Raw genomic sequence first — 12,898 nt, 5'->3', positions numbered from 1 at the left:
TTTGAATCTAACCGGCCCGCGCCATTGGCCGCGCCGCCCCTCCCCGGCTCTCCCATTGGCTGCCTTTGTTGTAACGGCAGAGTCCGGAAGTAGTGCACGCCTCTATGACTCCGCCCCCTGAAGTGCTATTGGCTGCCCCGCGGCCCGGCCCGGCCCCGCCCCGCAGCCCTGCCCCACCCAGCGCCTCCGCAGAGGCGCGGGACTGCGGCCGAGACCACGTTCTTGCTCTGTGGTTGCTCAGCGGAATTTAGTCTTGGCGACTACGTTCCTGTTCCGAGGTAGCGTTCCTGCTCTGGTCCTGCAGGGAGCCGAGTTCATCAAGATCAACTAGAGAGCGGATGTCATGCCTGAGTGGCCGTGGTACCCGGGGCGGTGGGGCAGGCAGGGAGCCCGAACTGAAGCCAGAGAGCCCGACCACAGCCATCCTCGCTCTCCCCCTGCCGGCCGCCCCACAGCGCGGCCCTACAAGGCCCAGGGAGGTCAGGAATGTGAACTGGGAGGAGAGGCTGGGACCTGCTCGGGGCACACTGACCCACTGACCGTGCTTCTCCGGGTCTCTCAGAGCTTGGGTGAGGCCAGCCACTCCCCAGCATTGAAATCATTCATTCATTCGTTCAAAAATACCGGTCTGTCATAATAGCCACTCCTTTGATTACACCTTCAGGTAGCTTTCTCTTCTCTCCCCTGATCGTTTTCTTTTGTTTTTAAGATTTTTTTTTTTTGATGTGGACCTTTTTTTTTTTTTTTTTTTTTTTTTTTTACGCGGGCCTCTCACTGTTGTGGCTTCTCCCGTTGCGGAGCACAGGCTCCAGACGTGAAGGCTCAGCGGCCATGGCTCACGGGCCTAGCCGCTCCGCGGCATGTGGGATCTTCCCAGACCGGGGCACGAACCTGCGTCCCCTGCATCAGCAGGCGGACTCTCAACCACTGTGCCACCAGGGAAGCCCTAATAGCCAATTTTTAGGCCTCATTTTCTTTGTGTAAATGAGAAGACATATATACAACTGTAAAGTGCTTCGTAAATGTGAGACATTACCATTATCATGTATCAATATACTTTTTTAAAATAAGTTTATTTTTTTTATTTTTGGCTGCGTTGGGTCTTCGTTGCTGCGTGCGGGCTTTCTCTAGTTGCGGTGAGTAGGGGCTACTCTTCGTTGCAGTGCACGGGCTTCTCATTGCAGTGGCTTCTCTTGTTGCAGAGCACAGGCTCTAGGCACGTGGGCTTCAGTAGTTGTGGCACGTGGGCTCCGTAGTTGTGGCTCACGGGCTCTAGAGCACAGGCTCAGTAGTTGTGGTGCACGGGCTTAGTTGCTCCGTGCATGTGGGATCTTCACGGACCAGGGCTCGAACCTGTGTCCCCTGCATTGGCAGGCGGATTCTTAACCACTGCGCCACCAGGGAAGTCCTCAATATACTTTTTTAAATGGATGAATGTCCGCTGCTACAAAGATACTTCCTTTCTTCCCCTCTCTCCCCATACCCAGCCTGTTTATGAAATTTTTCAAGCCCAGGTGTGGAGATTTCTATGTGTCCCTGCTCTGGCAGCCAGCATCCAGAAGGGTCCAAGACAGCATCCTCTTTCATCCTCTTCCAAGACACCAACCAACTTCTGTAGGTGATGAAAACAATGACCACTGTCTGGGGCTGTGCAATCCTAGAGTTTGTCAATCTCTCCATTGCCTAAGGTCAGAAGTGAGAATAACCACGGTCTCACCTGCTGAATTGTTATAATAATGGGAAGTAGTATGTAGTATTTTACTTCCCCACTATAAACTGTATGAGGAGAAGGACTGGGGTGGAGTGGGGGAAGAGGATAGGACGGGTCAGTGCACTCCAAGAAGAGAACAGAAGAGAAGGGCAGCCCTGTTACATAAAAATGTGTCATCAGACAACCATTTGAAAGTGTGGGGAAAAATGTTATATGAGCTATTATAGGGCTCCATGTTAATTTCAAAAGAAGCATTTGACAGAGTGAAGCTCATTTTCAACCACCCTTCTTTTCTTGACTTCACCAGGTTTCACCTTCTTGCAGTCTAGAAAGATAACTCTCTGTATTTGAGCCCTCAGAGCTCCCTCTGATTCAGGGGCCACCTGGGAGAGCCCTCTGTTGTGGGATCAGGGACCTGGAGCCCTCCCCTGCCCTGTATCCCAGGCACTACCGTTTTGTGAATTCAAATCATTAGGGTTCAAGCGAGCTCACAGCAATGACCACAGCCACACTAAACAGGTGTTATTAAAAGGAATTTAATAATCTTAATTAAAAACTCTTAACAGCGAATTCTGTCACAGGCCTTGGCAGCTGGAAGCAACTCCAGGGGGGCGCCCCTCTGGGATGTGGTCAAGCCACACTCTCGAACACGGGGCTCACCACTGCCGCATGGCGTGGTGCTACCTGGATGTTACTTCAATACAATATCAAAGATCCACAAGGATTTTTTTTAAAAAAAGTTTTAAATATATTAGACTCTCTTGATTGCCATTTTTACACAAAGCTGCTGATACAGTATACAGAGTTTTCACTTTTTTTTTTCACATAAAATACATTTTTCTTAAATGTTCTCTGTACATCAGTGGCTTCTGGTCTGGTGAATTATTGCGGAGGGCTGTGGGTCTGCAGACTTTTCCTGGGTGCACGGAGCCAGGCCCCGCACTGTGGCACTTGCAATGCCCATGGGAAGCAGGCCCTCCGGCCAACTGGCCAACAAGAGACTGTCGAGGAAAGCTTCTAGCAGAGGCGGTCACTTCTGTGGAGTCACCCACTGACTACATGACTCTTTGCTCTTATGTGCCCTGGGGGAGGGGAGGCTGTCCCCAAGCCACAATAGCAAGAGTTAAATACAGTCCTTCTGGGCATCCTGTAAGGAGCGCCCTTCTGGAAAGTGTCCCAGTATTCTGCTCTGGGAAAGCAAGTGGGAGGGAGAACTCAAGATCAAAAGATATCTGACACCAACAACCAAAATGGTCTCATGTTATTACAAGGCCAGCAAACTGGTGGGTAGGACAGGGGACACAGCTTTGTTAACTTTTCTAAGCCTATTGAAATTGATCAAACAGTACAGAGCAGTTTCACCAATGCTGCATATTTGATGGAGAACTACATCCTGAAGTCTTCAGAAGACCTGGGCTGAGGGTGCACTCAACTTCCTGGAGCTACTCTCAGGCCAGAAACTCACTCTCTGGTGATAGCCACCAATTTTCAGTTGTTTGGGGCATAAGGTGGGAGCAAGGGCCAGAGCTCACAGGGAGCCACGTGGCACATGCTTTAGAAGTAGCCTCCTTTAATCTGCCAGGAACTGCCACCAGACCTGGGTCTAAGCGGGAGCTGGGCATCTGGTCGACCTTGCCAGCTTTCTCCCTGCTCCTTGATCCACACCTGCCAGGAATAGAGGCAGACTCATGAGGAAAGTTTTCGATATTAAAGGAGAAGCTCCTTTTCCTCCCAATATCTGTTGGTGGGGCAGGACTAGGTAATAAATGAGCAAAAATGAGGAAGAGACAATGAGCTTAAGAACCTGAGATGCATTTGGCAACAAATTCCAGACTCCTTGTTCTTCTAGACACTGACTTCAAACTGGTATTCTACAGTGGCTGAAAGATGCTGGCCTAAAGGCAGTTATCCTTGAAAGTCCCAGGTGGACTTGGGATGGTATCTGCCTGGAACCCAAGATCCAGCATCTCCATTTAGTGGCAAATGTTATCCAGGGGTGGCGATGTCAGCAGCTTCCCAGCTAAAGGAATTCATACGCTAGGGATTCTAGGAGCAGAAAAGCAAAGGGTTGCTGGACTAGGATGCAGACTTTCTGTCTCAGGTGAACTGAACGGGGCTGCTGATGCTCATGGTCCTCAAAGGATGAGAACTGTAAAGAGCACTCTCCTCGCTCTCATTCCTCCTTTATCCCTGGAACCTAATACAGTGCCTGGTGAGTCACAGCTACTCAATAAACTACATGAGTGAATAAATGAATGACCTTGGCCCCAGCTTGTCCCTCGACACCGAGGAGACCCACAGGGAAAGTTCCCCCAGGTACCTGAAGGGAATGGTTTATCCCCGACTGAAAACATGAGCTAAAGCCCAAGAGTCTGCCGTTGGCTCCTGTTAGGGGATCAGCTGGGATTCCCAGCCTTCTGGGTGGGAGAGGAATGGCCCAGGAGGCAGGAAGCAAAGGAGGAAGGAGGGAGTAGCCAGAAGGGCTCAGAGCGGGCAATAAATACCTTCAGTCTCTGGCCCCTGAGCAAACAGATCTGAAAACTTACACAGCTCTCTCCTAGGAGCGTGTGTCTGCCCTCAGCACCTCCCAGCTCGCAGCTCAAGTGGGCTCAAGAGGAATTTCAGTGTCAGTCTGATCTGAACACTAGTTTAAAGCCTAAAAGGTATGTGTGTTTTGAATCATCCCTGCCCTGCTCTAGCCATAGGATGACATGATGGAGAGTCAGCCCCAGACCCCGGGGATGTGGCAGGTGTCACCCACACCTGTCTGCAGTCGCCTGGCCTTCCTTTCCACCCTGGACTGGATCTGTCCTGGAGCTGGGGTGGGAGTGGCCTGGTGTTGTGACTCTCCCTGCATGCAGGAGCACTGTTCTCTGACCCAGCTGCCCTGCTTCTGGTAAAGCATCAGCAAGGCCCTTGGGATCCAGCTCTGCCTCTGGGCTATGGGAGCCATGGCGGCTACAGTGGAGGACCGGGACAAACATTACTAGGACTGTGGCCCAGGGGGGCTCCTGCAGCCCCAGCCTCTGGCCCAGATGTCCCTCGGTGAGAATTTCTCATAAGCTCAGAAAGAAAAGGGTTAAAGGAAACCCAGATTTGTCCCCCAAATTCCAGAATCTGGACCTCAGGGGCCCCTTCAGAGCTCTAAAGAGGTAGTTTTAGACAAGTAAAGGGTGCACAGAGCAGGAAACAAACCTGCAGTTCGTTAGTTATACCAGAAGGTTTTGGCTGAGCCCATAGACAGCGCCCAACTCATGGGCAACAATTTCAAAGGGGCTCGTGAGAGAATGCAGTGGAGAGGTGGCAGGCAGCCTGTCCCTCATAGGCTTCCCTCCCCAGCATCAGAAAGATTGGGGCTATGAAATAGTAGAGCTGGGGCAAGACGCAACTACAGCCCCACCACCGCTCTCCTGAATGCAGCGCAGGGTGTTGGACCATGTGCACCTTGGATTTTCAGCCTTGGGCTGTCACCACTCTGGCAGGAGCAGGATGGGAGGCCCCGGGCCAGACAGGAACTCACAAGGGCCAACTGGCAAACCCGTTCCACCAAGCATTCCAGAAAAAGCAAAGCTGGGCTGGGAGTGCTGTGCATTCGCTCTGGGAGAGGTAGGGGCCCCAGCAGCCCCCCAACTGCTCACTCTGATGGCTTAGTCTGAGGAGGGCAGGCTGAGACAGGCTGGACTGAAATCAGCCGAATATTCACAAAGGTTGGCCAGAGCGCTGGGCTCTGTCATGGTTACCAGAGATGTCTGCAGAAATTAACAACATGAATTCACCTCTCTCCCTGGAAAAGCCCTTCCAACTGAAGTTTCTCGCTTAGCTTCATTTGTCCAATACCAGTCAGTAAAACCTAGTGATTGTGATACTGCTCAGGAAAGAAAGCTAATTCAGTGGATCCCCTTCCCAACCTGGAGCTTTGTAGCCTAAAAGAATTCTTTCATCAAATGCACTTTTGGAAACACTACCTTTGTTCTCTCTCCCCTCCATTTTTTTTTTTTTTTTTTTTTTTTTTTTTTTGCGGTACGCGGGCCTCTCACTGTTGTGGCCTCTCCCATTGCGGAGCACAGGCTCCGGACGCGCAGGCCCAGTGGCCATGGCTCACGTGCCCAGCCGCTCCACGGCATGTGGGATCTTCCCGGACCGGGGCACGAACCCGTGTCCCCTGCATCGGCAGGCGGACTCTCAACCACTGCGCCACCAGGGAAGCCCCCTCCCCTCCATTTTTTGATGCTTCCACCCAAGAGCAAAATATGATTTGGATTATTCCAGGATTGGAATAGCCAGGTTTTCCACCTTGGCCCCTGGGCACTCACACAGCTGGCACTTGGCACGAGCAAGGCTGTGGGGAGCAGGCCTACGCCCGCGTCATCCACCCCACGTGGGCGCATAGTTCCCTCTGGACGCAGAGAGGACCTCCTGTTCCTGCCGGATGTGGATGACGATACCAAACCCTGGTAGGGCTCTGGGCAGGCTGACAGGTATCAGCTTAGCAGGCCTCCTCCCCTGCTAAAGCCATGTTGGCAGTGGCGACAAAACTCTGAGTCTTAACTTCAGTCCTCTTGGGAAGAGCCCACAAATCCTCAGTCCCACCTGCTTCCCATGAGCCCAGCTGTGTCATCCCTACACATGTTGATTGTGTGTGCGTGTGTGTGTGTGTACTGATATGTCACATGTGAGTACTGGTCCAGAGAAGCCTTTACCAACAACAGAACTGGAATCCCAGCCCGCCCTCCCGAAATCTGACAGCAGGATGAGTCAGGAAGCCACTATGGGCCTTGTTTTTGATGGCAGACAATGCAGCAAGAAGCAGAACCGTGGGATGTGGTGATGCTATGGGCAGCTGGCTGAGAGGTGAGGTTAGCGTTCCTCTGGAAAGCAGAGCCCATCCCCCCAGCTGCCCTCTGAAGCCTCCCCAGCCAGGGCTGCTGGGCTGGCCTGGATTCCAGGGATCCTCTCCCCAAAGCATCCCTCCCCTCCATCCCTCAGGGACTAGGAGATGCGGCAGCAGCCATGGACCTTCTCCTCCATTTCCTCCATGGGGGCCTTGAACTTCAAGAGTGGGGGGTCTCCACTGGTGACCGTGTAATACACCGAGGTCCCATTGCTGCTGTACGGGGAAGTTCTGCCTCCGATCAAGGGGGCCTTGCCTTCGCTGCTGCCCTCACCCGTCCTGGCCATGCCGCTACCCAGATGGGTGCTCAGGAAGGGGTGGCTGAGCAGCTTGGCTGCAGCCCGCTGCCGCTTCAGCTCCAGAAGCGTCTGGGGGCTCTGTTCCTTGTAGCCACTCCAGGGCGGGGTGGCATCGGCCATGCCAGGGTTGCCATAGGCCATGTTGTAGTCCGGCACCTCATGCACATTCCAGACGTCCCCATTGGACAGCGCATACTGGTAGGTGCTGACCGGAGCCCGGAGGCCGTTCTCAACAGGCATGTCCATTTCACTTCGTGGGATCTTGGTAGGAAACTCGGAGAGCAACACGGGCTTCTCTAGCCTGGGGTTCTTGAGGGTGAGAAGGACAACGTTACCAGCTGGCTGGAAGATCTGAACCCATACCCCACTTGTGCCTCTGCTGAAAGCATGATTGTTTGGGCCTGTCCTCATCCGTTTTCCCTACCTGGGTAATAAGACTTCTATTTTCCTTTGGGGAACTCACCAATCTATGGGTTTTGATAGAGTTGACCAACTGCCACCTTTGCTCCCGGTGAAAGACCATGACCCCAGGCCTGGCCAATCAATAAACTCCCTACAGGAATTGATTCAGGGGTGGGTTCCTGACAAATTGGTTCAGTGAAACTCAACCCTGGGACTTGTGCTAGAAAAGTTGGGAAAGAGCAGATCGATTTCTGTAGGAACTATGCTGGTAAGATTGATGTACTGGGGAGATACCGTTTCAAACGGTCTAGTTGGCTGTGAAGCCGGCACCTAAGGAAGACTGAGAGAGAAACAGAGACTGAGAGAGAGAGACTGCATCCTGATGACATGTTTTGAGCCCCTGGATCCACTTGGCCCCAGACTTTCCAGTTACAGAAGCCAATGCATCTCTTTTTTTGTGTAAAAGTCGATTTCAGTTGGGTTTTTGGTCACTTGTACTTCTTCCTCTTATCCTCCGGTATATCTCCACCACAAATGGAAGAGGCTCTTACCCAGAGATCCTTTATACCTAGAAATCCCTGGGTAATAAGAGCTTTAAAAGTAGCTGCAGCCTAGAAGCTATGACTAAAAGGTAGATTCATCTGACAGTGACAAAAAGATAAAGCATAGCAAAAATCACAAAGTCAAAAGACACATGAAAAACTAGAAATATATTTACAACCTATAAGACAGAAAAGGGACTAATTTCCAAATGTATAAAGAGCTCTTAAAAGTCCATTTGAAAAAGCCCAACTACCCAACAGAAAAAACAGGCAAAGGACATTAATATGCAGATCACAGCAAAATGTAGATCTATATAGCATATAAATATAGGAAAAACATTCAATCTCACAAATAGTTAATGACATAAAAATTTAAACAATAAAATATTTTTACCCATCACATTGACAAATTTTTAAAAAATATTTATTTATTTATTTATTATTTATTTTTTGGCTGCGTCGGGTCTTGGTTGCGGTACACGGGCTCAGTAGTTGTGGCGTGCGGGCTTAGTTGCCCGGATCCTGACCAGGGATCGAACCTCTGTCTCCTGAATTGGAAGGTGGATTCTTAACCACTGGACCACCATGGAAATCCCAACAAAATTTTTTTTTGGTTGGGGGAAAGTGTACTGAGTGGCTTGTGGAATCTCAGTTCCCTGACCAGGGATCAAACCCGGGCCTTCGGCAGTGAAAGCGCAGAATCCTAACCACTGGACTGCCAGAGAATTCCCGACAAATATTTTTAAAGTTTGTTATTATTCAGTGCTTGCAAGGGTGTGGGAAGTAGACAGGAGTGTCAACTGCCACAACTTCTTTGGAGGACAATGCCACACCATCCACCAAAAAAAAAAAAAAATTGTTTTTTAAGAAAAATATATACTTTGCACAAGCATGCCCATTTCTAGGACTTTGTTTCACAGATAGATTCCCTCAGGGGAGCATGAAAACCATCATTAGGCAGGTGGGAAATTATGGCAAGTACTTGTATTAGGCTGTTCTGGAGCTGGTAGGAAAAAATGAAGAAAGTTTCTATGTGCTGACTTGTGATTCCAAGAATCTGATTTCTTGGAAAGATTTCCAAGAAATATATAATTAGATTAAAATATGGTAAGGAGAGGGATGCTTCCCATAGAAAGTTTCCATTTATGTGTGTGTGTTTCTTCTGTTTGTTCAGTGGCTTCTTCTGAACTGTGCAGGCAAACTGATGACATATGGGATGGGAGGATGCAGATTCTTGATGGTCTAAATCAGTGCTTCTCATACTTTCATGTGCATATGAGTCACCTGGGGCTCTTGTTAAAATGTATATTCTGATTCACTAGGTCTGGGTTGGGACCCAAATTTCAGCATTTCTAACAAGTTCCTGCGAATAATTTGAGTAGCAGGGATGGAAGACACTCATTCTCAGCCTTGAGTGCATATTGGAATCATCTGGGAGATTTTAAACACTTATACAATGCCAAACTGAAAAGCAACATACTGTGTGATTCAATCAACATACTGCATGATTTTGGAAAGGCAAAACTTTGGAGACGGTAAAAAGATCAGTGATTGCCTGGGGTTGGGAAGGGATGAATAGAGAGCATCAGGGATTTTTAGGGCAATGGAACTATTCTGTATGACACTTTAATAATGGACACATGACATTATATATTTCTTAAAATCCATAGAACGTACAACCAGAAAAGTGAACCCTAACGGAAACTATGGACTTTAGTTAATATAATGTATCAATACTGGCTCATCAATGATAACGTGTAAACTACACTAAAGCAAGAGGTTAATAATAGTGGAAACAGGGGGGCATGATAACGAGGGTATATTGGAACTGTCTGTACTTCCCACTTCTTTTTCTTTTTTTTTTTTTGGCTGTGTCGCAGCATGTGGGATCTTAGTTACCCGACCAGGGATCAAACCCATACCCCTGCAGTGGAAGTGTGGAGTCTTAACCATTGGACCGCCAGGGAAGTCCCCCCACTTATTTTTCTGTAAACCTAAAACTAGTCAAAAAGTAAATAAATACATAAAGTCTATTCATTAACTAGATAAATAGGGACTTCCCTGGTGGTGCAGTGGTTAAGAATCCACCTGCCAATGCAGGTGGCAAGCGTTCAATCTCTGGTCCAGGAAGATCCCACATGTCACGGAGCAACTAAGCCCGTGCACCACAACTACTGAGCCTGCGCTCTAGAGCCCGCGAGCCACAACTACTGAGCCCGCGCACCACAACTACTGAAGCCCATGCGCCCGTGTTCCACAACAAGTGAAGCCACCGCAATGAGAAGCCCGCATACTGCAGCCAAGAGTAGCCCCTGCTCGCCGCAACTAGAGAAAGCCCGCGCGCAACAATGAAGACCCAATGCAGCCAAAGATTGATTGATTAATTAATTAATTAATTAATACAATGCCTGAGTCCCAAGCCTGGAGATTCTGATTTAATCAGTTGGGACTGCAGCCTGGACATCAGGTTTTTTAAAAACAAAAACAAAACACCACCCCAAGGTGATTTTCTTGTTAAGAGTGTGAACCACTGGTTGAAGAGACGGGGTTGTCTTACTACTGCTGTGCCTGCTATCAGTGAATCAGCTCTGCCAAAACTATGTACCCAAGCCAGCCCTGGGGGTTAACAGCACAGAGCCTTGGCAGAAACCTGACTTGGGAGTCAGGCTGAGCAAATACTCCCTTAGATCAGTGGTTCTCAAATTCGCGCATGCATCATAATCCTCTGGAGGGCTGGTTGAAACACAGAGTGCTGGGCCCCAGCCCCAGGGATTATGATTTGGTACATCTGGGGTGGGGACTGAGAATCTGCATTTCTAACAAGTTCCCAGGTGACACTGACACTGCTGGTCCAGGGACCACACTTTGAGAATCCCTACCTTATAGACTATCACGTCCTTGACAGCACCTAAGACCTTGAAAGGTAGTAGGAACAAAAAAGGAAGGAGCTTTGAGCTTTGTAGCTGTATCCTGTGATCTCCTTGTTCCCTCTGGGGCTGGGACAGGGACCCTGGGCCCTGACAGTTGCCCTGGGACAGGACTTCTGAGCACCTGGGAGAGGACTGCATGCTTCTGGCTATGCCATCTCTGTACCCTGTCTTCTCCTCCCTGGTCTGAAACCCCAGCCCCTGAGGCCAAGTGGCCCATCTGATTGCCTTCACTCAACTCCAAACTGGAGCCTTGATGAGGAATCTCCAGAAATTAACAACAACAACAAACTCAGGCCTAACTCAGGCTGGTCTCCAGCATCCCTATCCCCCGACCCTATTCCCTACAGGGCTAATGGTTCATGAAACTCTACATCAGTGAGCACTTCTGAGAGAATCCTGGGGCCTGTGAGATCTGAATAAACACACGGAAAGGAGCAGGCGTGGAGGAGGCGTGGTTGATTCCCTGAGGCTTTCTTTAAGAATCTCAGTCTCTTCTATGAATCAATAAGGAAAAGATAAACAACCCAATAAAAAAGGGCTAAAGAACAGATGAAGCACAAAGAGATAATCAGTTGGCCAATAAGCACAAGAAAATGTTCAACATCATCCACCATCAGGGAAAAACAAATTAAAAATTTGAGCTGCACAGTAACCCCACCAGGATGGCTCACACGAGAAGAACTAACTATACCAACGGCGGGCAAGAAAGGCGCATTCACTGCTGAAGGGAGAGCAGACAGGTACAACTGCTTTGGAAAACTGCTTGGCCGGATCTTTGAAAGGTACATATCGCCTACCCCGTGACTCATACCGCGTTCCTTGGTAAATACCCTACAGAAAACAGTGCTTGTGTCCACCAAAAGACACATACAAGGATGTTTGGAGCAACTTTATTCAAAATAGCCCAAGCTGGAAACAACCCAAATGTCCACCAACGGACGAATGGACACATAAATTGTAGAATATGTAAATAATAGAATTTACGGAGCAATGAAAAAGAATGAACTGCTGCTGAATGCCACCACGTGGAGGAATCTCGGAGGCACAAAGAAACCAAACACAAAGGACCATAGACTGCCTGGGTCCATTCATATGCAGATGCAGGTGCAAAACTAATCTTTAGTGCTCCAAGTTAAATAGTGGCTACCTTTGGGGTGGGAGAAGTCCTTGGAAAAGGGAACATGGGAGCCTTCTGGGATGACAAAAATGCTCTATACTTTCATCGGAAGGTATGTGTTTGTAAGTTTATTGAAAAATTCATTTAAGATTTGTGTATCTTACACAAGTTACACATCAATCACAAAGAAAAAATAATTAAAGCCTAGCTGGGAGGCATTTGAAATGTGATTCGATTTTGATCTACAACTCTTTTCTCTCCCAACCCCCAAGCTTAGGGAAGAAGGAAGACAAAAGCTCCACGTGTGCCGGCTCCATCCCAGCCAGTGCTTTGATGGGGATTATCTCGAATAGGTGCCTTCTCTCCAGCTGGCAAGACAAGCCCTCATGTGACCTCCCTGTTCACGCAGGGAAGCAGGGCCCCACTGAGACGTTTTGCATCTCTCCAAAGCAACACTTGCTAGAAATGTTTTCAGCTGCTCATCGTGTAATGGGAGAACCACAAAGGCAGACCCCTACTGGTATGGTCAGCCTCTTCCTTCTTGTCCCCAGCAATTCTGCTCTGGTCCCAAACCTGCTCACTCCTCTCAGCAAGGCTGCAGCCATGCATGGACCTGAGTGTATCAGTACTGAATCGAATAGTGTCCCCCCAAAACTCATACCCACCCCACATGTCTGCGTGTAACCTTATTTGGAAGTAGGGTCTTTGCAGGTGTAATCAGTTCAATTAAGATGAGGTCACATTGGATGAGACCTAGAGGGGTGGGATAGGGTGGGAGGAAGACGCAAGTGGGAGGGGATATGGGGATATATGTATACGTATAGCGGATTCACTTTGTTATACAGCAGAAACTAACACAACATTGTAAAGCAATTATACTCCAATAAAGATGTTAGGAAAAAAAAAAAGATGAGGTCATACTGGATGAGGGTGGGCCCTAATCCAATGACTGGTATCTTTCTAAGGGAAAAGAGAGATACACACACATATACAAGGAAGGCCATGT

General features: G+C 48.9%; 1 protein-coding gene across 2 annotated transcripts in view; it reads right to left on the bottom strand.

The window, feature by feature from the left end:
- Positions 1-6,700: 6,700 nt before the first annotated feature.
- PPP1R16B (protein phosphatase 1 regulatory subunit 16B) overlaps positions 6,701-12,898 on the bottom strand; it is a gene marked incomplete at both ends in the record, with an annotated part of 71,450 nt that continues 65,252 nt past the window's right edge. For both annotated transcript variants that reach the window (XM_079718700.1, XM_079718701.1), the window contains one exon: positions 6,701-7,210. In XM_079718700.1, coding sequence (XP_079574826.1) covers positions 6,701-7,210 — 510 coding nt within the window. The remainder of the gene's footprint in view (positions 7,211-12,898) is intronic.

Source organism: Hyperoodon ampullatus (genome assembly GCF_949752795.1).
Source record: "Hyperoodon ampullatus genome assembly, chromosome: 14".
NCBI classification, from domain to species: Eukaryota; Metazoa; Chordata; class Mammalia; order Artiodactyla; family Ziphiidae; genus Hyperoodon; species Hyperoodon ampullatus.
The sequence above is the reverse complement of the archived record's forward strand: the minus strand, read 5'-3'. Positions and strand labels throughout refer to the sequence as shown.